The sequence below is a fragment of the Thunnus maccoyii genome, chromosome 9 (assembly GCF_910596095.1).
Source record: "Thunnus maccoyii chromosome 9, fThuMac1.1, whole genome shotgun sequence".
NCBI lineage: Eukaryota > Metazoa > Chordata > Actinopteri > Scombriformes > Scombridae > Thunnus > Thunnus maccoyii.
This window is the reverse complement of record NC_056541.1, coordinates 16,600,195-16,627,837: the sequence shown is the minus strand read 5'-3', so window position 1 is coordinate 16,627,837 and position 27,643 is coordinate 16,600,195. Positions and strand designations below refer to the sequence as shown.

The 27,643-nt window shown below is 38.7% G+C and overlaps 2 protein-coding genes across 8 annotated transcripts in view; both read left to right on the top strand.

Annotated features, from left to right (window-relative positions):
• Positions 1–3,604, top strand: part of trim36 (tripartite motif containing 36) — a 29,045-nt gene extending 25,441 nt beyond the window's left edge. For all 4 annotated transcript variants that reach the window (XM_042421023.1, XM_042421020.1, XM_042421021.1 and 1 more), the window contains one exon: positions 168–3,604. In XM_042421023.1, coding sequence (XP_042276957.1) covers positions 168–537 — 370 coding nt within the window. In that variant the 3' untranslated portion in view covers positions 538–3,604. The remainder of the gene's footprint in view (positions 1–167) is intronic.
• A 1,275-nt stretch (positions 3,605–4,879) lies between these two features.
• ccser1 (coiled-coil serine-rich protein 1) overlaps positions 4,880–27,643 on the top strand; it is a 116,429-nt gene continuing 93,665 nt past the window's right edge. For all 4 annotated transcript variants that reach the window (XM_042422052.1, XM_042422049.1, XM_042422050.1 and 1 more), the window contains exons 1-6: positions 4,880–5,076; positions 11,337–12,354; positions 13,037–13,454; positions 15,562–15,746; positions 23,938–24,028; positions 26,916–27,021. In XM_042422052.1, coding sequence (XP_042277986.1) covers positions 11,362–12,354; positions 13,037–13,454; positions 15,562–15,746; positions 23,938–24,028; positions 26,916–27,021 — 1,793 coding nt within the window. In that variant the 5' untranslated portion in view covers positions 4,880–5,076; positions 11,337–11,361. The remainder of the gene's footprint in view (positions 5,077–11,336; positions 12,355–13,036; positions 13,455–15,561; positions 15,747–23,937; positions 24,029–26,915; positions 27,022–27,643) is intronic.

Below are 27,643 nucleotides of genomic sequence, written 5' to 3'. Positions count from 1 at the left end.
AATGGCCAAAACTCAATATTCATAGATTAATTGGAGCTGTCTCTCACTCTGCTTCAAATTTAACATGATTATAACTGACTTTGACTTAAATCTTCTGATGCAAATTGTTAAAAATCTCCCTTTTTGTCCCTTTTTTCTTTCTTTTTTTTTTTTTTTTTTTTTACCAGATACGATCATGATAGCGGGCATGACAGCGGCAGCGAGGACACATGCTACGAGCTCTCCCAGCCCTTTACCCTCCTCACCCTGGGCATGGGCAAACTCTTCATCCCCAAGGCTTTGTCATCCTCCTCCGTTTCCACAGGAGCTGCACCGGCCGGTGACCCTGGGAACCGCGTGCTTCCTATGCCACAACGCCTGGGTGTATGTCTAGATTACGACGCATGCCGGGTGTATTTTTATGACGCCGACACCATGAGGTGCCTTTACGAGAGGCAGGTGGATTGTTCAGGAACGATGTATCCAGCTTTCGGCCTCATGGGCAGTGGCAAGGTTCAACTGGAAGAGTTCATCACCGCCAAGAGACTGACCTTCTAAGGAGGCGACGGAGTATGTCGCTAAATTCGGACCTGCATCTGTTAAATCATTGGCATGTTCTTGGAAGAGCAGGTTTTATTGACAGGGTGATGGAGTACAATCCAAACCATTTTTGTTTTTGAAGGTCAGTTGAGGCAGATGTGATCAAGGATGTTGGTCCTTAATGTGAAAATGGGATCTCTGCCAGAGACTGGCCTATTTAGAGCTGGTATGTATAATGTATGACTCTGAATATTAGTGTCCACATACAGAGGTGTTGAGAGGTTGGTATAGATGTGACAGCTCTTCTCTACATACCAAAGTCTCTGTAACTGTTAAATGTATTTGACTTGGTTTTAATTGCCAGCTATAACCCGCTGTTAATGTTGTGAATTTGGCTGCAAAGTTAGACTTGCAGCCACATTAAATCCTTATTGTTTTAACATGAAACGCCTTTGAGCTTACACTGAAACTTCCTCTTTTGCCAGGTTTATGTTTATAGATATGTGTAATTATTAATCACTTTACTGGGTGGTCTTTGTTTCTTTTGGCTGTAACTGTTTGTCTCTACGTAGCAGCATAGGTTTTGTTGTAATCTTAGTGGACCTGAGAGAGCCTTGTAGCCTTGTAGCTACTTTTGAAGCTAGCGCCTTCGTGCCTTTTTTTTTTTTTTTTTAGGAAATGGGTCACTTTGTTTGCTCTAGCAAGCAGATGTTGGTGTGTCACTGCACAAGCATTGTAGAAAAAGACTTATCAGCTTAAATACTGTATGTGTGTTTTTACTGTAGGTGTAGTTCAATCAGACACTGGTGTCAAGATTATAACAGTTAATGGTGTTCAATGTGGCTCGTTAATTACATATTTACTCACGACTATCACAGAAAACACTACTTTTCTTCTTCGTCACAGTTACGGTCAGCTGTTTTTGCACAATATGATGAATGACGCCTCGCACATGTTAGCAATCATCACAATTTGATCACTACCTAGTTTGCTTCTTCACTTTTTTAATGTCGTAGATTTAATCAGCACATCGATGTCTCACAGTGTCTGTCACACTTGCGACGTTTATCCTGGAATAGTTCCTTCAAGCCTCTCACTGTTTGCACTCTCACGTCTGTTGCACAGCACTGAATGTGACTTTAAACATCATGAAACTATACAAGTACCAGACCATCGTGTACTTGTGGTCAACATCAGTTTGACAGCTGCAGTTGTTACAAATAGCCAAAGCACGTTGGTTCTGGTGCTGACTTTAAGTGCAACACACAGATCTGTAGCCGAGCAGCCTTTAAACACAGTTTTAAAAACAAAAAAAAAAACACAATTTCAGGTTCTTCCAAAAAAAGTGCTATCACAAAACACGCTGTTCAGTACCTTTTTTGATATCAAAACCACCGTTTACTTCAGTGCAGACACATGAAGTGTAGCATATTAGTGTGTCACTGGTGAGTTTGGCTATCAGACAGACATCTAAGTGGTTGATCGGCTTTGTTTTAAATCAGCTCAGATATTTTAGTCTTAAGAGAGCACACCAGGCAGACACTTCACTGGGAAAACACAGTTTGCACATGGGTTTGTTTGTAAATTCATGTATATTTTCATTTCTGGAGGGTTATGGTATTCGGTGTGTGTGTGTTTTCTCAGGTTTCTGGCCCTGACCGGGGCCCAAATGCTACCTACCTCTATCTGTCAGGCCTGGAAAACCTTAACTACTGTACCTTTTCCTCCACAGAAACAGGTTTGGTTTGATTTACAGCTTGCTCATAAAAAAAAGTCAGTTTAATATCTCCGCCTTCTCTTTAACATCAGGTAATAAGCTGATCTCTCAAAATGTTTGATTTTAACTTCCATGTACATATTAATCCAGAGATATTATTTTCAGTGAAATAAAATACATCTTAAATGTTCATGTTATTAGTTGGTGCTCGCTTGTGGACTTGAAAGAGACGTGTAACACTACTGGTGGAAAATAATGTAACCCTGTTCAGCTGCTTTTGTCAAAGGAGTGTTTTTAAAATGGTACTAACAACCTCTTCTTTCTTTGTGGTGTTGGTTTGATTAGTCGGTTTAAATGTTTGGTTATAGACTTTATCAAGTATGGAGCACATGATGTATTTTTGTTTTTTTTTTTTTTGGTTCAAAACATTTTAATAAAAATCTATCTCTTACATTTAGCTGGACAGAAACTATCTGCAGTCTCAAAATGAAATATTTATCCTCGACCGTGTGCATATTTTTGTCTCATTAGTGTTGCTGTCAGTTATTTTCACAGCAATCCTCAGAGATCACAAACCTGAACCCTGCTTCCTGTATTTTAAAACTGACTGTTTGAACATCTTTTAAAACATGTCTATGCATTTATGAATTTGGCAGGGCAGGTTCACGGTTTTTATTTCCATCACGGAATGTATTCCTGTTAATTACTGAACAGCTGAATGTTCTTCTTTTCGTTGTTTTTAAGGTGACCTCTATCGGTAGGAGTCACAGCATCGTTGTATGTAGTTATAGAAATTTGGTGAAAGGCTTCTAATCTCAACATGACAGCTAGAAAAAAAAAATGCATCCTAGTTTTGCTTTTCAGTAGTGAATTTAGAACCAAATATGTCGCAGGCTGGCTCTCAATCTAATCCCAAGCTAGCACTTTAAAAGATCTGTAGCATGTCAGCATCGGTTTGGCTCTGCAGGTGTGTATAATAAATATGTGTGCAATATTAATTAACAGGCTGTAGAACAAAGGAAAACAGTTTAGATAGACGTTAAGCCTATTAAGACAATTTGCACTGTTAATAGTTTATAGTTAACTTTGTGGTTTTCCTCTTGATACAAAAACACTGCTTGATTTTCTTTTCCCAAATGTTCTTCTGCAGTAAGAATTTTACAAACTCTAAATTAGTGACAGTGCATTTGTCTCAGTGTGTGTTTCTCCAGAGGATTTGGACGTGGTGTGTAAGTGGAGGGTTTCTGTATGTGTTAGTATGTAAAGATGTGAAAATATTGTTCTTTGCTCTGATTCCTGGAAACGCTACACTTTTTAATTTGCTGTGTGGGGATTTCGTCAAATAAAACTAGTGTGTTTTTAAATCTATTTCGTCTCTTTAATATTATTCAGAAAATGATGTTTTGTTTTGTTTTTACATTTTCTAAGTTAACTGGTAAGAGATTAACACAACCTCTCAGTTTTTGCTTTAAGATTTTCTACTATATGTATATAGTATAGGAATAATACCACCTAAGATGTTTACTTTTCTGTGATTGTGAGCTCATCAAATCTTTACTTTTTTTAAAGCAGTTAACATGTTGAGCTATGTTTTGCTATGATGCCTCTTTTCAGCTTCAGTGGGACATTTGTTTATGTATTTTAAAATCCAATCTATTAAACTACATAAAACACATCATACTGAGAGGTTAAAAGGTTGCAGAATTTCTGTTTTCATCAGGTTCATAAATCTATTACAGTGTATCAGTATCATATTTGTAAGTACATTAAGCAAACGAACAGTAATTTTGAATGTATTTAAATCTGCAGAGATAAGTAATCCACAAGTTTGTTTCCTTCAGTCAGAACACAAACACACTGAAGAGATGGGCGACAAATCCACAGCCCTCTGTTATGTTGTGTTGAGTAAAGATGCAACAATATTACCAGCAAAATGTACTTCAAGGCCCTTCAGGGTCCTGTCAGAGTTGTATTATCATCTAGACTATCATATTATTGAATTATTGCATAATCAGATAGGCTAAGGGTTTTTTTTATGTTGCAGCTGGTCTAAGTGGAGCTAATTTTAACTTGCTGTTGGGCAATTTAATCTGTTTTAATGCAATATCTTCATGGAATGATTTACAACAGATCCTGAAGCTTTTTTTTGCAGCAATGCTCTTGACTAATACATGACCAAAATGATCATATTTATCACAACATAACCTAACCTAACATAACATAACATAGGCCTATATAACATATATATCGAATACATTTTAATCCAGATTATTAGGCTAAATACATTTTACGAACCTACCTGCAGTTGTATAAGGAGATTAAATTTCAATGGCACACCTGAGAATGGATTTATTCATATTTAATTGTCATCCATGCACCTGCGGAATGAAGGAGGATGGAGAGAGGAGGAGGAGGAGGAGGAGGAGGAGGGGGAGAGAGGTGGTTGCCGAGGAAGTGGATGAGGAGGATGGAGGGGAGAGGAGAGGAGAGGAGGAGGAGGAGTAGGATGAGGAGGGAGAAAGGAGGAGGAGGAGGAGGAGTAGGATGAGGAGGGAGAAAGGAGGAGGAGGGGACGTCACGTTGTGCACGCTCGCCGCCCGTCCGCTGCTGTCGTCGCAACGCGGAAGAGACGAAGGAGGAAAAAGAGGCTCCACGTCACAGAGGTGTAATACTGGCGTCAGTGCTACACAAGGTGCTACCTCAGTGCGCTTTCAGTACCACTGTACAATTACAGATATCCTCATTAAGGCGATAATAATTCGTATGAGCACAAAGCTGAGATATATTCAGCTGTGTGTGCACGGAGCGGCCTCGGTGGAGACTCTGGGAATCCGCTGAAGGTAACGTACGAAACGTTAAACGGACGTTGGAGGCGCCTGTGTTTGTCCGCCGCCCCGGTGCTCAACCGCCGCCGGACACAGCCGGCTATTTCCTCTGAACACCGGTGACCTTTGTTGCTTGAAGACGGAGATATAATATATTTTATTGATGTTAATGTCGCAGAGGTTATTAACGTCGCTGTTTACGAGCGGCGGTTCAGTGAGCTAAGCTAGGCTGGATTTAAGGCTTGACGAGCGTTGTTGACGTTTGGGTTTGACAGTTGTTGGTCTCCCGCCGGGCTGCTGCTGATGATGGTTACATGCATTTAAATCTCTGCATCTCCTCCCATGCAAACCTTACAATCTGATAAATATAGCAAATACACAGAGAAAGTAAAAAAGCAGCAACCCGGCCTGTTAAACGATTGTAAGAAGTGTTGGTGACACTGTTAACACGCTCAGGCCCATTCATTGTTGTGATGCTAGACATGCTGTAAAACATAGACCAGCCCCCACAGTTACTAATCATTATAAGGTGTCACTATATCAACAATCATTGTAAATAAGAAAAACTACAGTTGATTAATCGATTAATCTAGAGCTGCAACTAACCATTATTTTCATTATCAAGCAATCAATTATTTTCTCGGTTAATTGATTAGTTGTTTGGTCCATAAAATGTCAGAAAATGGTGAAAAATGTCAATCACTGTTTCCCAGAGCCCAAGGAGATGTCCTCAAATTTGTCCACCACAGTCTAAAACCCAAAGAGTTCAGTGTACTGTCAAAGAAAACTTAAGAAACTTGAAAATATCCACATTTGAGAAGTTGGAATCAGATAATTTGGACATACTGCAACTAATCGACTAATTATTGCAGCTCTACATTAGTCGATTGACAGAAAATTAATCTGCAACTATACTGAGGATTGAGTGATGGTTTTAGTCATTTTTTAAAAAGGAAAAATGCCAAACTTTTGGTGGTTGCAGCTTCTCAAATCTGAGGAATTGAAACTCTATGTGTTATACATGACAGTAATCTGAATATCTTTTGATTTTGGACTGTTGATGAGACAAACAACACATTTGAAGACACAATCTTGGGCTCTGAGACATTATAATGGACATTTTTCTGATATTTTATAGACAAAACAATTACTTGCTTAATTGATAATGAACATAATTGGCAGTTGCAGCCCTATGAAAACAATGTTTTTAGCAGAACCCTAAAAGGACATGTAATATTCACATATACATGGGTGCTTATGGGATGTTGTTGAAGACGTGCACTCCCTCCCCCACTGTTGAAGGTGATTAAATAGCATGTTGTTATCAAAAAGCAAACAACATATGGCACTCCACTGATTTTACACAAAAAGCAGGAAGAACATTTCCCACCTTATGAAAACTGTTGTTAAATGTCTTTCTGTGGATCTGGAGGGACCTGTCTAAAATCTTGGGGTCTTGGGGGGTCTTGAGCTTGGAGACTACAAATTTATCGCTAAAAATCCTAAACCTAAGCCAGTTTTAGCTAAGAGCATCCACCTCCCATAACCTTCCGCTGAAGCCCACAACAAGGACATAAGAATGTGTTTCCTGTTTTGGTGTGATTTCCTGGCCAGTTCTGGCAAACTTGCAGATCAGAGTTCACTTTTGTTTAACAATGATCATGCGGATGTGCAAGGTCTGCCAATAGGAGCACTGAAGCACGATGTTTTGAAATAGAGAAGTCATTATTCCAGGGTGTGTCATCAGACTGTTTAGTTAAATATTATAGTGCCAGACTATAACTGCAGCATTGCTGTATTACTGGTTTCATTCGTTTCTGTTGTTTTTTGCTTAGCTGTTAATATTATGCTTTCAGCATTTCTGTATCTGCTCATGTTCTCCTATTTGCAGCACGTTTCTTCATACCTTTTACATGTTGTGAATGTTTTTCTCAGTTTGCTTGTGTGCGCGTTATTTGGAGCATGTTTTCTAAATGCAAAGTACGTGTTCTCAAACACCCAACCTCCCATTATTAACCACAGTTAATAGTGAGAGCTGTAGTTCAAATTAGAAGAAGTGTTTAGTCTGCAGGCTCTTGTTCCTCTAGTGATCCTAAGCAAGAATGTTGTCATATGTTCAATGTTTCTGTTGGGCCAAATGTGAAAGATTATGTTTGTCATTTGAGTCCCTGGTTAAAATGTTTGCGATTGCTTAAGATGGCCTGCATGGAAGAGCTGTATTTAATGTCAACACAAGCTGATTACATAAGGGACAGGAGCTGTGTTATATTATTAATATAACATAGATAAAGTGATAATGGAGCAATTATCAGGTGGCCTTTTGTGATATGAGTTATGACTTACTATTATGACTTGTATGGTCTGCTTATATTTATGTTTTTGGATCTTAAAGGACAGGTTCACAATTTTCAAGTCTGTCTTAAAATAATAATCATGTGCTCAAATGAACATTGAAACTGTTTTTTCTTGCTATAATCATTCCTCCTGTTCATTCACAATGTAAGTGATGAGGGACAAAATCCACAAGCCTCCTTCAGAGCAAAAACTTTTGTAAAAGTTTATCTGAAGTTAATATGAAACGTCACTCAACCAAATTGGTCAAATCAAGTAGATATCTTTCAACGTTACAGTCTTTTTAGCACCAAAGTTCCTCTTTTTGTTACTATATTTAACATAGAAACACTGTCTGAGGGAACACAAAGAGGGAATTTTATACTAAAAAGACTGTAAATGTGGTAGATATCCAATTGATATGACTAACTCTGACTACTGAAGCCTCATATAAGCTTCAGATAAACTATTAAATGCATTTTTGCATAAAACGACTGTGTGGACACACTGTGGATTTTGTCCCCCATCACTTACATTGAAAGCACATTTGAAGGGGATCTTTTAATAGCCAGACAGAAGGAATGATTACGGCGAGGAAAACCTCTTTCAGTGTTCATATGGGCACCTGACTGTTGTCCTTTAATTATTTCAGATATCTGATATCTTTCGGTCATTGTATCGACATTACAAATGACACTTTTTCTCTTAAAATTTAAGGGTAAATATCCTTTGAAACAGCTGCAGCCATATTGCTCCATTATTATTTTGATGTATCGATATTATCGATAATATAACATACTCAACATAGGAGTCAGCTTAATCCTTCGATGAGAATATACACTTTTCAAAAGCTAAAGCCTCCCGGCTAAAATGAATACTTAATTGGTAGAACCACATCTCATGATGCCGTATCCGTCACCAGGAAACTGTGAAAGCTTGTATGATACATAATACTCTCTCTATTCAGTCAGTATGAAGTACAGCAGTACTGTGTGGTCTAAAATGTAATGGGAGATTATGGTTTGTATGTAATATGTGGTTACTGTTGTGAAAAAGATTCCATCAAGAACTTGTTATATAGGAAACACCCAGTTAGTCACACCCCATACATACCTTACACTCCTCCTTACAAACACAGATGATCATGTACCTGTGTAAAATTGCACTGAGATAGAGACTGAGAGTTTCTTCCCATGTTAGCCTTCTAATTTATTAACTAGTGTTGTCTCAGGCTGTAGGGTGTGTTGATAAGACAGTGCAAACTACAGTACACAGAAATGCAAGATAAAAGACAAGCTAATCTGGTTCATGGTGTGATCATTAGGAGTATGGCATTGGATCCCATGAATTCCTAGAGCTATGTAACCATACCAACATATTTTGTGTTTTGTATGCTTTGAGAATATATAGTACGTTAATGTCCTGTTTTAAAATGGAATGATAGTGCCACAGTAAAGTATGATGGTTAAACTATTAAAGGCACTGAATAGAACATAAACCAATGGTGAATAGATCAATAAGTTCCTACAAGCAATCAGAAGCTGTCTGTGATCATTTAAAAATGTTTCCATATCCTTAGAAATGTCGTATCTGCACTTTAAGAACTGCGGCAGCAAATTTGTTATATCCTGGTGGCTGTAAGCAATCTCTAATAACATCGAAAACAACTCTTTATCAGACTAAAAACCTATTAGGGGAATTCTGATGTAATTACAGAGACTTAACACCCGAGTGGCTTTGACTGGCATTGTGTTGTTTACCTATTGATATTAACAGCATTCCTTTGGTGAGCACATTCAAAAGAAAGTCAGGCAAACTCAGAGCAAATCAAATTGTGTTTGCTCTTGTTATTCAATATGGTAGCACTACCACTAACTGCAGTACTGAGCAGAGGGAAGAAGAACTGAGATTATTTGGACATTTACTTCTGTAATTCAGGTAATCTCACTGCCTGTGCAGTGACCGGGCAGTAGGGAAGTAAGCACCTGCTTCACACTAGCACTACCCCTTCTGGTAAACTTTAGCCCCAGCAGCCTTCATGTGAAGTCATCTGCACTTAGTCACTCATTGATTCTGGGTTGTGTTGGCAAGATCATGAGTTTCGGCAATACAGCCGCAAGTGGCCAATGGTGTGTATCATACCAAATACAGCTGTATGTCCAGTAATGGTCAGTCAGTTAATATCGTTTCAGCTTAAACCCTCCCTACATTTTACCATTCACTAAGTCTGACACTTGGATGGCAACAGTTTTACTGTTTACTGGTCAGGCGAATAACTGTGTTCTCAATCTGTTTTAATCTCCATCTGATTAGTTAGAGGATGTTTACCTTGTCTTAACGTGCCAGGTCAGAGTGCCGTGGCCAGGTCAGATGGTTGTGCCGTGGTGTGAAAACTAAATATGGATGGTCTGCTGGCTCATCAGATTAAGTATTTTTAAAAGTTTTTGACAAAGCTGCTAGCCCGCAATGTGTCTTAACTAGCACAGACAGCTTCAAGTACACTAGGACAGAGCAAAGAATAACAGCATTTTGTATTATTTATTATTTACAATGTCATCACTGTAAATGTTATTAGCCTCCTCTGTCTCTTAACAATATTTATGGACCTCTTAATATGGTACTCTGAGTTAACCTGGTGTGAAAATAGGAATTACATCACTGTGTGTTTAGGACTTGATCAAATTTACTTTCAAGGAGGTGACACACTCATAAGCTACTTCAGTAAAGGGTGTTAATGTAAGCTTATTATGCAGAGATCGAAAACAAAACACTTCGGTAGCTCTCACAGATGCTACTTCTTCAACGTTATGAGGACTACATTGTCAGTGTTAGGCTAATTGACTGCAGAAAACAATGAAAATATGAGTATTTATCAAAATGATTGTCTCCTTTTTACTCAGTGACTCAACATGTGGAACATATTCAGGATTTAGCTGTCAGATAAATGATAATTGTAATACATAGCATGTTAAATCACTTCGGGTCTTATACCTGCAGTAATCACATGCGTGCGCCGACTTTCTTCACATCAAATTCAGACTGAACTGGAACAGCTTATCATTGGCACATCAGTTCTGCGTGCCTCACTAAATTATGAATGTTTCCTGTTCATTTCTTGAGTGGTTTGGTGCAAATTACATTGCTTCAGCTCATCAAAATATATAAAAAAAATAACAGTGATGAGTCTTTTAATGGGATATAACACATGGCAGGGAAGTCAAGGGTCTAAATTGCATGTTGACGTAATGACAAGTCTCTCATTCTGTGATCTTTCACATCCCAGACAGTCATATCTTTATTCTTATCAATGCTGAACCAGAAACAAAACTGCACCTCAACAAGGCAGCTTTGGTATGCCGGGTATTTTCTGAGTTGATAACCACTTAAAAATATTCAGGCAGTTAGTTGTTTTTCCAAAATGTTTTCATCACACAGACTTCACAGGGCGCTAGCAGCAGGGTAAACAACATTGTTTTTGTTTACACACATGCATTACCTAAACAGCAAAAATCTGTCACATATCATACCACTGTTTGCAGCACAAGCATCTGCAGGGGAGAGAAGCAACAGTGACTTGTTTTGACTCATTCAGCGTGGGAAAAGTGAGATTTCTCACTTTGAACTGCACACTGTAGCTCCCACTTACTGATTTTTAAAAAAGTTGGATTCTGTGTGCTCCTCTATTGGTTGTTTTATGGCCCAGCATTTAACCGGATGGTTAGTTAATGTCCACAATGACATCATTTGGATATTTAATGAGCAAGGACCACACTATCAACTGAGATATAATTGTTTATTGAATATGAGATGTGTGAGTAGTGACTGGCAGATGAGTGTTTGAGGTTTGTTGTTGTACCTGAACTTAATCTGAATTATCTCTGTATGTTAAATGTCAAGATGTTTTGTTTTCTGTAAAATGTTTTTTGTCTTTGTTTGTTCCTCAGACTGCCCCACTGCCTCAGCTTCTAGATGGGTGAATCAGGTTCACGCCGCACCACGCTTGTTTCCCGCCTACCAATCTTCCGCCGCAGCAGCAGTAAGAGGCAGGAGTCTCTCCCCTCCTCTCCATCTTCAGGCGGTGTGGGAAATGGCGTTCACACCTCATCGCCCTCCAGCACCAACTCCAGTTCCGGCAGTACTGGGAAACGCCGTAGCCTTTTCCGCACTCCATCACTCAGTTTTACAGCTAAACGAAACAGTCATCCGCGTGTCCAACCTATCAACCTAAACCTCACGCCTCCTTTGTCACAGAGCACAGATGCAAACGGAAATAACCAGCAGACAATAACGACATCATTGTCAACAGGGTTCAGCGAAGGTGGTGGACGTCCCAAGTCGCGCCACTCATTTGGGTTCGGAAGCCACAAGCAAAAGAAAATCACGCGTTCTCAGACAGAGGATTTTGACAAAGCGTCTTCTTCCTCCTCCACAGCCAATCGAAATGTGTTCATCAACTGCATCAGCAGCTCAGGGGCCAATGAGGGTGACGACTCCGGGTTCCTTGAAGACTTCAGTGGTGGGAGTAATAACAACAAACAGTCGTCACGCCAGAAGAAGCAGCTGCTACCTAAATCTCTCTCAGCCCACCACCGCTTCTCCCGGTCGTCTGATCACCACAGACCTCCAGAAGTGAACTTGGAACCTCCGAGCTCCACCACCGTTACTCCGGGGGCAGGAGGGCTCACCCCGGGGTCATGGCCAGGGGAGCTGCTTGGAGCCGGTGGCGAGAGCTCACTCCAGTCTCCTATGATATCAGAGGACCGAACCACAGCCATCACCCCTTCAGAGTTCATCCCCATCACAGAAGATTCTGTATCTGAAGTGGATGCTCTGCCAGCTCCCAGCCCTGGATCAGGTTTAGCCCCAGGACCTGCCCTAGTAGCAGAGCCAGCTACTGACACAGCCCCCCCTGAACTTCCACCTGCTCCAGAGAACTTCAGCGTGGCTGTCTCTACCTCGCAGGTAGCACACTCACTTATACTATGTCTTTATGAATCTTCTAACCTGCTCGAATCAAATGTTCTGTATAGAAATGCAACATTTTGAGCATGTTAATGATCTGAATCACAAATCTTTCTACTTGTAAGCATACAAACAGGAATTTATTTTGAGAAAAGATTGGAGTCAAGAATATAATACAACCACAGGTGCCCTTGGATGTCAGGAACAAAAACCATAAAGGAGGAATATTTATGACCAGAGTGTGGAATGTGTGAAATGTGGCATAAAAATTGAGCACCGGGCATGAAAAGTCCTTTTATTGAAAGAGCCAAGGCATGAAAAACAAACCCTATGCATGTCTGCAAACGGCCCTTCACATTTCACACCCTTGTGCTCACAACTTTCCCTCCTTCAAGGAATTTATTATATTTTATTTCCTGGTGGAGGAGCGAACTCCAAAAAGGAAACCACTTACCCAATATAGCAAGACAAAGCTCTGTACTCGAGCTATTGAAGAGTAAATATCTAAACATGCACACTTTGCTGCCTGAGGACACGCATATCCATCATAATGCTTACTAAAGTGGGTTCTCCTCTCGGTTAGCTTTTTGCCTTGAAGTTCACACTTGTTCTTTATTTGAAGATGATATTTCGAAATGCCAAATGTTGTGTTTTTTTACTCAATGAAATGTCCTCTCCTCAGGTTTTTTTCACTCCAGCCCAGTCCAGTGCTGAAAAACCTTTACTCCCTGACACCAGCACAGCCAACAACACAGATTATGAGACTGCCATTTCCCTCTCAGAGCCAGAGACAGCTGTACCTTGCCTACCCCTCAAGGAACAATCACTGGAAGAGAGGAAGGAGAGGGAGGAGGAGAGAAAGGAAGCGAGGGAAGAGGTGTCAGCAGAGGAGAGGAAGGATTTGGTAGAGGAAAAGAAGGCAGATTACCAGACAGAGACCACAAGTGAGAGCGAGGCGTGTGTGGTACGCAGCGAGGGTTGTCACTCTAACCCAGAGCAATCAGAAAGGAGAACAAGAAAGACGCTCTCTGTTCAAGAGAGAGGAAGTTTCTGCGGCCGCCATGAACCCAGGTCCTCTCACTTGAGGAAGCCGCACGCAGGTATGAAAGTCATGCAAATAAATCACAGATTTACATGAACAGCCACAGCCACACACAAATACCATACTCAAGTGTACAGTGGGAGTCACAGGCCCAGATTGATGCATGATAACTGAGACAATAATTCACAATAATTTCTACCAAAATTAGCTTGAAATATTTATTTGGTGGTTGAAGTGATGCCATACTCCTGCTACTTCAGTGTTTGGTTTTATTTCTTCCCCATACATGACTGAACAAGTGTGAACAACATAGCCAATAAAAATCGTACATTTCAAGCCCTTTGAAGAGTTTCCCCGAGTAAACTGGTCATTGGAGGTGGTACAAACTGGGCTAGTTAGAATCAAAGTATTGTCATACTCAAGTCTTGTTTGTTTCCACTTCATGATTATGGACAACATAATGTTTTTCAAAATTCCAAATTCTGAAGTAATTTAGATAAAATTGGCATTTTACAGCCATGAAATTGTCTAATAAATCAGTGCCAGTTGTGGTTTGACATTGGTAAAGCAGTGTGTGTCAAATTGAAAATATTTTCTTCAACCAAAGATGATGATTTGTTACTGTCTTTCTCACTTCATCCTCAGCTGTTGTAACATAATGCAGAGGAGATTTGTTTAGGTTTCTCTGGTAAGAACCTTTCCCCTTAAATCTGAGGCCCATTTTAAAATTTACAATAAGTGTTTTCCTTCTGTCAGATGCTGATAAGAAATTCTGGCTGATTTTATTTCCCTTTTAAGGAAAAGAAATGAAACATTTTAGGGTTGCAGAGGTACAAATGTGTAATTCTTATTCAGATTTTAGTTGCTGCCATTGATAATTTTATGTTGCAGATACTGAAATCACTTTAAATCACTTATTTATGCTCTGCTTGTAGTTGACATTATGAAGGCATTAATAAGAGATGTAAAAAGTAATAATTAGGATTACAATTCCATCTATTAATATGCATGTCATACAAAGTCCAGCAATAATCATACTGTAGGAAATATCTGAGTTATAGTGGGCAAGTTTACTTTGACGTACTGTCAACTTTCTTTTGTCATATTAGAAACTCTAAAAGAGCTGTACTGTTACTGTGACTTGATTGTCAGTACAGAGTGTTGTTGGCATGATTGTACTGGACTGTTAGTGCAGTATTAATGGCCTATTGTGGGACTGTGAACACACACACACACACACCCACACACACACTGTGGCAATCCATACTTGCAGGAAAGAACATGGATATTGATTTTAAACTTTACATGCTTTTGGGCAGTGGGTACTACAGACAGACTGCAGTAATAATGGGGAGCTTATCTGTTGGGCCCAACAACAAAAGAATTTTGCTATTTTCATTTTAATACTCATATCATACTCTCTACTATAATCATAAAAAATATTAACAGGCCTTTGGTGAGTGTGGGCCCCAGTCTACTGTAGATCTGATTTTCCTTTCTGGTTGAAAATGCTCTCAACCTGTTGTACAATGGTTGGAGACACAAGGAGACTAATTGTTGTTGTATGACTCCTTCAGTGACTTGTTGCTCAGTGTGATGACAAAACTGGAAAATATGCCAGTTTTATAGTGTGAGGACAAAGAAAGCAGACACCCACATACACATAGGGGAAACAATACGTGTGTGTTTGTGTGGAGGGTGTGAGGGCAAGAGGACAAGGTATTGTCTGTCTGGTTTTACATTTATCTCTTAGTAGTTCAAAATGGAACTCTCTTGGTCCAGTTGCACTTGTAGCAATTATCTGTGTTTGTCTGCCTGAAGAGTATTGCCACTGAAAGCTCACATTCATTCTCAATTTAGTTTTTTTGTTACACGACAATCTTGGTGCAGGCGTTCAGACCAAACGTGATTATTACAAAACAAGCATTATTACCACTTGACCAAAAACGGTATGACTGAAGGGCTTCATAAAGGGAAGGTTGCAGAAATATGAGGGACTGATTTGTGAGTAATTTAAAAAAAAAAGAAAGGAAAAACCCAATCAAGGCTGACTGCTACTGATTGGAAATATAATAAAAGATGATTATGTGTCTGCTTGTAGAACAGTTTCACCTCAATTCATTCTTGTCTGTCTGTCTTTATTTTTCTTTCTTTCTTTCCTCCAGCCTCTCTGTGTAGCAGTGTTAGCCCATACCATGAGGTGATGCGGTTGGAAAGGCGTCTGCGCTCTTCATCTGAGGGGGCTGGTGGTCCTCGTATCCATGGAAACCACAGAGATGCCCCGGGCATGGAGGGATGTGGTCTGCTAAAACACAGGAACAACTCATCATCATCCAAACTAGGAAGTCTGGTAAGTCTGGAGCTGGGTGTGTGTGTGTGTGTGTGTGTGTGTGTGTGTGTGCGTGCTATTTTGTCTAATAGGCACAAGATTATATCAGAACACTTTCATCTTTGCCTTTGAAGTTAATTATATAACTGTGCTTTATTTTACAGATCGTAGGTCATGCCCAATTATCGATAAGTCTAGGACACAAATGCTGTGTGTAAGAAATATATAAGAGAGAGAGAATAAAAGATGTGAAGGTAAAGCATAACTAGCTTATGAGCAGGATATAATAGAACACATTGGGGAATTCATGTAAATCTAACTTTTATAAGCCCTGAATAGACACACATACACACACAAAAAATACAATCAGTGTGACTAAATAGTTTAGTATGTATCACTTCCTCTTGTGTACATCCTGTAGGACATCCTCACAGTAAGGTACAGCAGAGCAAGTGCTTTACATGAGGTTTAAACACAATAAAGAGGAAGATAAAATCAGTTTAACTAGCTACATACAATAGAATAGAAATAATATTGACAAAGAATACACTTTCTGGGCAGTTTAATATTGGAAATTTAATAAAGGAAATAAGCACTGTCCCCCTTAACCAGTGGCTCCACCTAATTCAGTTGCCTTGTTAAATGTACAGCGTTAGCTTTGCAGACAATAATAGCACCATGAATATTTAAGGCAACTCAGTCTGCTAGCATTCTCAAATCAAATATTGTTCATACCACACTGTTAATTTCTTTGTCACAAGACTCTTAATCCTAAAATGACTAAAAGTTTTCACTTATGATGCTGAACACTGTGTGCAGTGAGTTGGGGTGTGGAGTACACTGACTTTGCTGCTGGACACTTAAGCGACAAACAAACTGTTCACATGTGTTGAAATAAACTGAACCTGAACACTCTTTAGGCCTTGTGCTCATGTTCATATTCACCACACGTGGGAAGAGAGGAAATTAACTGCAAAGTGAAATCTCCAGTATGCAGTACATGCAGATGTGGAAACTGTGTGGATCATTATGATTCCAAATAAAATCACACAAATATTTAATATGCCCTCAAACGCGAATCCAACTTAAAAAGAGACATCATCTGCCCATAGCAACTTATTTGGGATGCCGTACTCACCATAACTCTGCATATCCAGGACAAGAAAAGTGCTTATCTTTTAGTAAATCTCACCACTGGATTACCAAATTGACATTGCATCATTATGGGGAGAGACCTGCTTTTAAAGAGGGTGAAAAGAGCGGATGTAATTGGCCACAACTGTATCCGTCTGCCAACGCACTCTCTTAAAAAATACTGTGAGATAAGATCCTAACTAATCTCACTCAGTAAGGCCACCCATGCACTTTAATGTGCTTTGCAGCTGCGACTCACAAAGTAATACTTCTGATTTTACTTTACTTTGATTTCAAACTAAAGCACATATTTGCTAAAAGGTATTAGTTTGGAAGTAATTGTGCCTGTTTACATCTAGAGTTAGCTGGTATGTTGGTGGTGATTGAAGATCCTGGTAATCACTGCAGCCGACTTCTCTTAAACTTATATATATATATTGAGATGCACAAGTTATATAAAGGAATATAAAGAGAGCTAAGTGATAAATACCACACATTTAATGGTGATGTACAGTAGAGTATCGTCTTATCCATAACAAAGTCGTGGCACCTCAAGTCTTAATGTGTCACTCAGTACAGATATACCACAGCTCAAGATTAACATTAGAATCTTTAAATAGGTCATATGTGTTTAAACATGAACTTGAGAAAACTGTGGGGAAAAAAAAGGCCTGGTTTCTTACATTTAAAGCTATTTAAGGCAAAGCTGTAAAAGTGAGTTCAGTGCGGGTGGATAAAGTACTTTGAAAAACTTCTTCAGTCATCTGTGGGATTTAAGCATTATATTCTGTTTGTTTGTTGCTTAGGTTGTCTAAAAAACATTGCACCAGTCTTTGTTGATGCATGCTGTAGCTATATCCACGTTTGTTTCAGGGGATAGGCTGTACAATTGTGTATTGGTTGGTTTTCTTACAACACAGGCGAGGAAGCTTAGTGAGAGAAAAGCTAGTTTAAGTCAATCCCATTTATTTTACCAAGGACTATAGGCTTCTACTAAGAGATTAAAAAGGGCAGGGATATACACAACTCACTGCTCTGTACTTTAAAGACTGCATCTGCTTCTTGACATATATTTCACCAAACATGGAGTCATCTCTCACTTCTAAGTTGTGGAAGAAAAGCAGGAGCTGGGAGTGTGTACTAAATTATGCCTCACCACTTCTCCTCTTTCATTTGCTTCATAGATATTTGTGGGTTGTAGCGAATGAAAAAGTCTGAATTGAGCTTCTCCATGATGCGTGAGTTTTATACAATATGCACCATCCCACAGTATGCAAACCATAATATATTCCAAGTAAGTACATGACTACAGCTGGTTATTGTGTGAAGAAAAGGGCCTGAACAGTCTGCTATGGCTCATTGTTTATGCATATACAATAGCAGACTGTGGTGTGTTTATGTGTTAAGGAGGCCTGTGGGACGCTACACCTGTGCAGGGTAAAATAAAGCACCACAGCTCAATTAGAACTGCAAAGTATGCTAGGCAATTATGTTTTATTGTTTCTGTGTCATTACAGCCCATAATTTGATTATCATACAGCAAATAAAGATTTGTTTGCAGTGACAAACGTGACTTATTTGTGGAATTCAAAAGATAAATTGTACGGTACCTCTCTTAGGTGAAGACAGGCTGTATTTGCTTGAGTTTGATTATCTCATTCCAGTAGTTATTATTATTATTTTGATATGCCTTTGGGAATCTGTGAGATATTTATTTGACTAGCATATTCAGCATTTGTTACTCAGTGTTTCTGAGTGACAGCTGAATAATACTCTAGCAGACAGACAGTGATTACATTCATTTACAGTTGACAAAAAAAGAATTACATTAGACGATTTCAAGAAATTCTTTCTTATATATCCTATCTATCCATCTAGATACAAGCTGGACAACTTTGAACATGCACTTTTGTTTGGGGTTTCAGTGACATAAATGGTAGAATAGTCTAACTGCAGTCCACTTTACTTTGTACTGCATTACTTACGCATATCAACAGTTGCTCGACAGCTTGCTTGCTACATGGTGTTATACTGCAGAGTGCCCCATGTTTTCATATCCTCTAGTCAGACAGCTGCCTTGTAAAGGCTAGATATCAAAAGTGACACTTGTATTAATCATACAACAGATAAGGATTCACTTCCTATCCCAGACAGAATTTATAATAACCACAACCAGACAGTTGGGTTTTAAAATGGAAAAACAATGAGGATGTTGTTTGCAAATGTGGGCACTGAAAACTCATTATGCCCAAAGATATCAAATTGAAAGCAGTTACAATTATCATAATCAAATTTCAAATCAAATCCTTTTCTCTGAGGCTAGGAGTCCTTATGCCAACTGGTTAACACAGTAGAGCACTGAAAATGGTGGTTCACGAAAGAATTACTTACTGACAGGGTCTCATGACTAATACATAACATTCAGTTATAAGCACCAGTGGCTACTGTAGATTAACCAAAAAACACTTGTTTAGTTGTATTATTTTGTGGTTAATGCATACTAAAATGCTGTAGTATGCAGTAAATTGTGGTGGTTTCCAACTGTCTGTGTACTGTAGATTCTCACAAACAATAATCATGCTACATTTATTTTCATATTTATGAGGAAAAACTGATATTTCTGACTGATTTACCTTATTAAAAGTTAAAGACTTAATTTTAATACCACTTCTGTCATGGGAATACCAGCATGTTCACATTTATATGTATAAACAGCCTTTAACAAAGAATGCAAATGCCTTATTATCTAACTAGCTAAATATATCATGGTGATTATGTCAAGGTAATGTCTTGTTTGTAACCCTTTTAAAACATTAAACAGTGTAGAAACTGATAAAATAGTAAATGTACCTGGAAGGAATGGGGTTGAGAGTCAATGAGGGGCTCATTAGCTATGAGGCAACAAGAAGAGTCTGCAGGAAACCAGCCCTTGAGGGTTGGAATTGACTACTTTTGCGAAAGAAAAGACATTTAAGAATGTTTCTTTTAATTTGAATGAAGTTTCAGCAAATGAAACTTTGCTGATTGTGCTTTCAGGGAGTTTTCTCTTTGTCTTACAGTATTTTGAGATGAAGAGTGTGCTAATAAACCAACTAGCTAGCCCATGAAAATGAAATGACATTCCTTAAATTTAATTGGAACCTGGTAATGTGCAGTCATAACTTAATCCAGTACCTTGTTAAGTTTACTTTTGGTGCTCAAGATTTATTACATTTACATACCACCTTTTTTGACCTCCCTAGGCCACAATGGCAGATAACAATTAACAAATGACGGTATGTCTCAGTGAAGGTACTTTCATGCAGCTTTTTCGCCAGGCAGAATTTAATTGCATGGTATGTCAAAAGCAGACGGGAAATGGTATGGGTATAAACATAAACTGGCTAGCAGGTGAACAACAGCACTCCACAAAGTAAATTATACAGCATCTTATCAAACACTTCATTGTGTTTAATCACTGTCACTGTTCTTGCACTCAGTACAGCTAAGCAGAACCCTCCTTCTCTGCTGCCAATATAAAAAAACAATATTTTCCTCTCTCTCAAACTGGTTGTACAGTAGAGAGCTTCACGATTCTGTAGGTCAAAGGTCAATCAGATTGAATCTGCACAAAGTCAGTCATATTTTCTGCCTCACTCACAACGTATTCGAATAAAATTGTAGATCTTACAATATGTGATAGGAATATGAACAGAGTTTACTTGTTTATTGAATATGAAAAGGATGTTTACTTTGCACTTGGACAAGTGATTATTCTGTATTGATAGGAGTAGATAGATGTTAGAAGATAACACATCTCAGGTGATGTAATTGGGACCGCCTGGGTAAAAAAAAAAAAGTTTCTTATAAGTTTCATTCAAGGAATGTATTTTGGATTTGACAAGACATTCAATCCTTTATTCCCTCAGGCACATTGTAAACACAACTGGCTGTGAAGTGTCTGCTCTGACAGAATGAAAGTAATTTGTTAGTCCGTATACTTCCCATTGCTAGAAGCCATAATACCTAGCCGCCAAATCTCTCTCCCTTGATCGTAATGCAATTTACCACCCTAAAGCACTGAATAAATGTAATTTTCATAGACGGTATACGTGATTTCCACAGTGTGAACAGAAACCAGTGTTTCATTAATGGATGGAAAGAACCTCTTGCTTCCTCTTATCCCTGTTTTGGATGTCATTCTGCTTGGCAGTTAAGAGATGGAGCCATCTCTTAATGAGACCCGATTTTGATATTATCTCTATTAACTCAAGGATTATGCTCACTCAAATCATATAACCGAGGTAAAAAGGTGACATCTCTGGGTCGTAAAATCATATTAACACATTTCTGTGGTTAGAGGGGCACATTAAAATGGATAATTTAGCTTCAAATGAAGTCTGTGTGCAGTAGTATCACACGGCACAGGTCTTCATTTCTTTTCCAATATCTTTTAGCTATTAGCTTTAATGCCTGAAATGAGCTCTTCTGTTCAATTGCATTACACTGAAATGCATTCTGGTCTTTTACTGATGTTTACTACACTGAGCATCCGCTGAAAAAAACAGCTAGATGATGTTACATGTTCATACACAGACCACAATGGCTTCAAATAGGTATAGCCTTGGAGAACATTGATTTAGCTGTTTAGAATTTCTTCTTTCTCACTCACAAACACTCACACACATGCACAAATGGGCAGAGGGCAGTTGAATAGTCAGGCGTGTCACTACTAAGCATTGAGGCTCTTGTACTCAGATGGGAAGAGATCGATACACAGTGTGCCTGTGACGTTGTTTATGTCCAAACAACAGTGATGAGAGCTGAACAGAGTTGGTTATTGGATTTTTGGATCTATATGCATCTGCAGATACTCCATGAGACTGGCACATTGTAGTTTTTGGCTTTTGATATTTCACTTTGGTCTAAGATTTTTTTAACGCACAAAAGTTCAGGCGAGGCCTTTCCACCGATATTAAATGTTCTGAAAAGTTGTAATAAACATCACCCACTTACTTTCATTTTGAAAATGTTGTCTAAAAGGTTGTTTCAGGCAATGAAGTTTACTCCGAACCAGGTCAAAGTCCTTTTGATAATGAGTAATAAGGGTTTTTTTGGTGTTGTGGTGTTATTAGACAGGTGAGATCTGCTGTATCAGGACAATTCAGTGTATGAGATATAAAACAAACAAAAACCTCTCCTTTGTGGTGCTCATATTGGTGTTATAGTCCACCTACATGGTATGCTGTTCAAAACAAACATGCCGAATTATTTGATTTTTTCATATTACTGATATTTGACCTTTGTATTGTCATGTCCTTTTGGGACCAGAGTAATGTGGAAGGGACATCCTGGCTGTTTTTAGCAGGTTCCTTGGGAAGCCCATGATGGTACTTGAGAGTTCATAACCACTCCTTCATGTGTGTTTGATCAAGTGTAAATGTTCAACCAAAGAAAAAGTAAGGTTGATGATGAACATGCACACTAAGTCCTATCAGTAGTCCTTCTATATAATACCACCATACAGTTTGTTGTTAATCTTAGTTCCCTGCTAGTTATTTGGGCGGACTTTGATTTTATTGCTGAGTTTACCTTTCTCTCTCTTTTTTTGCCTTATTTTTAATCACACTCGTGAACACTGTTAAGTTTCCTTATATCTTACTCATTCCAATGCAAGGCTGCATAGTGTTTGAATCAGTTATTTGCCACTTTTTATTCTTAAAGCAACAGTTTTTTTCTGCAGCTGGTTTCCCTTTGATGGCCATCAGATGGCAGCATTGACTTTTGGAAAGTAACTGGACTAGCAGGAGAATCATCTTACTGCATCCTTATAACGTCATAATAATACTAAGAACATGGGAGCATTTCCTAAAAGAGTAGCAATGAAGATTTGATGGCGTGCTTTAAGTAGTGAAGCTCAGTCCTGTGGCTGTAGCTCAGTTAACAGATAAGAGATCAATCAAATGTCAGTTATCAGTAATTTGACTTAAAATTTAGTTATTCTATATAGACTCCATTGTATTTGTAAGGAAATGCCCTGCTCTGAATGAAGCTGTATTTGTCAGAAAAAGGTATCACAGCATGAATACAACTGTAAATAGTGCAGTAATATTTGTATAGTTAGATTTATTGCCTTAAAGCAGTACCTTTAAAAGTGTCTGGGTGTTAAATCTGTTTTTGTCTTCAAGTAAGGATAGCAGCATCAATAACTTTGTTGTGTTGGTAAGAACACCATGTTCACTGCGAGGTAGATGGGATACAAAGCCGTGTTGACATGGCATTTTATAAGATTCATTTACAGAGCTACAATATCAAGGTCATGAGACAAATCTTTTTGAAAGTTTGAATAGTGAAAACAAATTTTAAAAACACATGACTAAGTAATGAGGCTGTTTTTCTTTGTAAATACTGTAGCACTGTCCTTTCTGCCAGTTTGTTCAGCAGCTATTTTTTGCTTGTGAAGCACAGGGACTGCTGACAGATGTTACTCAAAACTTCAGCCTCATTTGGAACAGTCACTGCTTTTTCAAACTGAACCTTAATGATCCCCACATAACAGGAGAAGCAATATGTTTTCATGAACTGGAATGCAATCATGAGGGACTAAATATCTAATTTAGTGCAGGCAAAAAAAAACAACAACAAAAAACCCATTACCTATTAAAAATTGTATTGTTATCATTGCTTATGTTGATAAAATTTAGTGTTTTTCTGACTGGGAAATCTCTCTCTCTAATTGTTATGAGCCATCTGGATGACTTTGATGAAAATCATTCTATCATTTTTTGTAATGTGTGTCATATCTTCCCCTATCTTATCCTCTATTTTAATTACTATTAATTGTTTTCCTCCTTAGGGTTTGCAGAACCTGTTGGATTAATGAGTGTTTTGCCCAAATTCTATTATCATATCATATAATATCATAATATCTTATCATAATATCTTGTTTTGACCAAAAATTGGAGATGAGTGGACATGATTGAAAAACCTAATTTAATCATATTATTATGAAAATAGTAATCAATCATTATTATTTTGTCAGACTTTTATTTTTAAATAATGTCTTTTAAGTTTATGTGGTTGTGCTTTTTCTCTTCAGGATGTTCTAAACAATCTGGGCTCCTCTGAGCTGGATGAAGACGATCTTATGTTAGACCTGGACCTCTCTGATGATCAGCGACATCGACATGGTAATTTAATTAACTTCATAACATCTGCGTCTGCACATCTTGACAGGTCTATTTCAAGTGCCTGGGTGAAGCTTCGAGTCTCAAGCTACGAGAAGATACAGATGATACACAAGCAAGCTTATTTTCTGAAACTATTTAAATATGTATACAACGATAAACTACAAAGAAAGAAAACATTCAAGGACACGGTGTCTTGCTTTTTACCCATTCTGGGTGAATTTCCACCAAAGCATTTTTACCAATGTTTTGTTGTCAATTTTTTTGTGGCAACCAGTAGCAAAAGCATGATGGGAAAGAAGCTAAGAGTTCTTAAGGCAGGTCGCTCGACACTTTTGATAAATGTTGCTTTACAAAAATGATGTATTTTGACAGAAAAAAGCGTCGCTTTCCTTTCATGTCGCACACCTGGAGAATTTTTGTTATGTCGCAGACGCCGTCATATTTTGACGTTCGGTGTGATTGGGTAGTGTTACTAACGTTGTCATGGAGATTGTAGTTTTCATTTAACTTCCTTATTGATATTTTGGTCTGTAACTTAAGAAAACTTGTAGCATCCTCATTTAATTAATCTCAGTCAGGAAGATATAATGTAACTAAACAAGCCTGCTGGAGGATAGCGTCTGGTTACCATGGATACTACTGAAACCTTTCTCCGCAGCATAAATTGAAAACATCACATGACTTTTTAATTTCTGTTGAGCGACAGTCATCAGAAGTGTAGAGGGACCCACCATAAATCAGCCTTTAGAAGTGTTCAAATCAAAAAAAAAAAAAAAAAACCTGTCGCATACAGACTCCTGCCGTCATCCATCCCTGCTCCCATTCAAGTGAATGTCTAGTCATATTTTCTCATTGCCTTTCTTCTCTTCACCTCCCCTTTGCTGTCTTTTAGTCTGTTTCTCTCTCACTCGCTGTCTCTCTCTTCCCTCTGTAAGCCACCTCTATTCCATCAACTTAAAACATGAAACCAGCACTCTCCCTGGTTCTTTCAGCATGTGCCACAACTTTGATCTAGCTGCCTCATTTACAGCGATTTATCTCCTTTGTTGTTTTGGCATTTCAGTCCCACTCTTCCTGACATGCCTCATGGTTGAAAAATGATTGTCAGAGTAGAATTATTGCTTGTGTTCTTCCGCAGTGCTGCATGGAGTGCAAAACACGGCAACTTCAACCAATGCATGGAATTATTATTTTGAATGAGTGTTCAAGCTGGATTTACACACCACATGTGAATGTGCTGAAAGGCTTGATTAGTAAAAATCCTTATTAACACATTTGTGTGAGAGTTACTATTTCACTGTGGTCAGTAGATGCACGTAAAGCGGTTAAATGATTGGTTAAATTTGCTAGTCAGATTGAGTCATTCCTTGCATGAACATTGTGGTAAATGGGGACAAAATACAAGCTCTTGCAAATTGGATGAGTATCGGTTATGTCCGTGGTTCTGGTGATTTCAAATTGCAGATGTTTGCTCCATATTAATACACATCAAACTGCAAAGACACAAAATGTACTCATTGACTTGGACAGTGGATGCTTGGCTGAGGATGACACACGTATTAAATGACTCAGCATGACACCGGGTAAACAAGGGCTTGAAATGTGATCAACTTTCTTTTCTTGGGTACGGGGGCTACATGTTTGACTGTAAATATAGTTACAGGGTACATTTACCCTCAGCTTGACTCACTCTTGTGTGTGAACATATCTGGCTTTGACTCTTATCTAGCAGATCTCTATGTCAAATAATATATAGATGTGAGGTTGGATTCAACTTTCTCTAGGCTACGTTTAAGTCCCAGATGGAGTCACAGAATATTACAGTTGCAGTCAAATAAAGTAAAATGCTCAGCAGCACTGTGGAGTGGAAACTACAACAGGAGATTTAGTCCTAATAAACTGAATTTCCTGTGTTTATGGATGTTAGAAGGGAGGGTGGTTTTGAACACACACACACACACAGATTTAAAACATCTCTAAAGGCCTTGGCTGATGCAGAGCAAAAGAAGGCACTGTCATTAATACACACACTAACACACAAGTGTGTATGCTTAGTCATTAGACCTAATGGCTTGCAGACTGTAGCATGAAATTAAAAGGTTTGATGAATTGTTCTCATAAAATTAAGGGACTAAGACTTGGTGCTGGTGATGGAAGAGTAAGGTGCTTCCACACTCTCAAATTAAAGGGGCTAATTTAACAACACACACACCTGCACACACATTTAGGTACACAAAAAGCAGACAGTCTCAGATACATGCACACATACATAGATTATATACACAGAGAGAGAGAGAGACACACACAACTGGACACACACAATGCCAAATCATCACACACTCTCAACGGCACTCCTCATTTTTACCTCTCTCAGGTGGCTTGTTAGAGCCTTTATTAAAAAGCAAGCAGTTTTACAGCAATTTATGGCCAACGGTGTTCAGCCGCAGGGCTCGGTGTTCCTGTTCCAACTGTGACTCATGCCCTGTGGAATCAGACAAGAACGGAGAAAGAGAGACAGAGGGACCTTTATAAAGACACGAAGAAATGACAAATCTCGGCTTCATCACCAACTTTTACTCCAGATTCTTACACACTTCTCAGTCAAATGTGCCTCTTAAAGTAGACCTATCATTTTTAAAACAACTTAGTTGTCTAGTATTGCCATTACTCAGAAATGTCACTACTGAATTTTAATAACCTACTTTGTGACAAGAACGGTATTTTATTGCTCTAATTCAATATGGGAGAAGGTGGTAGAGAGAGAGTTATTATTTTTGATGACTAAAATATGTTGTGGTCAGATTAAGTACTTATGCTAAGTGTCAGATGAGATTAGGAAATCAACTTGATATAATGACTCATTCTGTGTTTGGGTGTGTGTGCACAGTGTCCAGAGAAGACTCCAGCCAATCACTAGCGTCCTGTCTTAACCTGCTCCCCTCCCCGATGGACCCGCCAGGAGATCGCATCCCAGGGAAAGACAACAGCCAGAGGTAAACATGTGTATTTATATGAATATACTGTATGTGCTTTCATATTCTCCACAGGGAAGAAAATGAAGCAATAGGGAGACTGTGCAAAAATGTTGTCAGCGTAATTATGTGGAACAGAGTTGTCTTGCACTCTAACAAAGCAAATGAAGACAAATGGTTAAAAACGTCGTATTTGTATGCATATGGGCTGCACTAACTAGAACCACAATCATGGACAGAAAAGACAGAAAAATGGGCTATGGCATCGGTCTGGCATTGGCCGTCCCAAAACTGCATTCAGTCACATACAATTATATGGCTGGCTCAAGGATCTGTTTTGATGCACTTACCCACTTGGCCACAGGGGCATTTATCCTCTATGCTGCTTTTTTCCCCCCTACACCACATACTGTACTCCATTGCCACTTGAGAGAAAGAGAGAGAGAGAGAGGGAGGGGGGGTGTATTGTCTATTCTAGGAATTGCTCATTTTGAGCGTTCCCTGTAAATGCATAACACGTTTTATGTCTTTCCCTCTTTTGGAGATGAGACAAGACTCTTGCACAGAAAGACAGAGGGTAAATAAATAAATTAATTACTTCTCTTCGAATGAATATGCAAGCGGTCTTTCTGTTCTCCTCTTT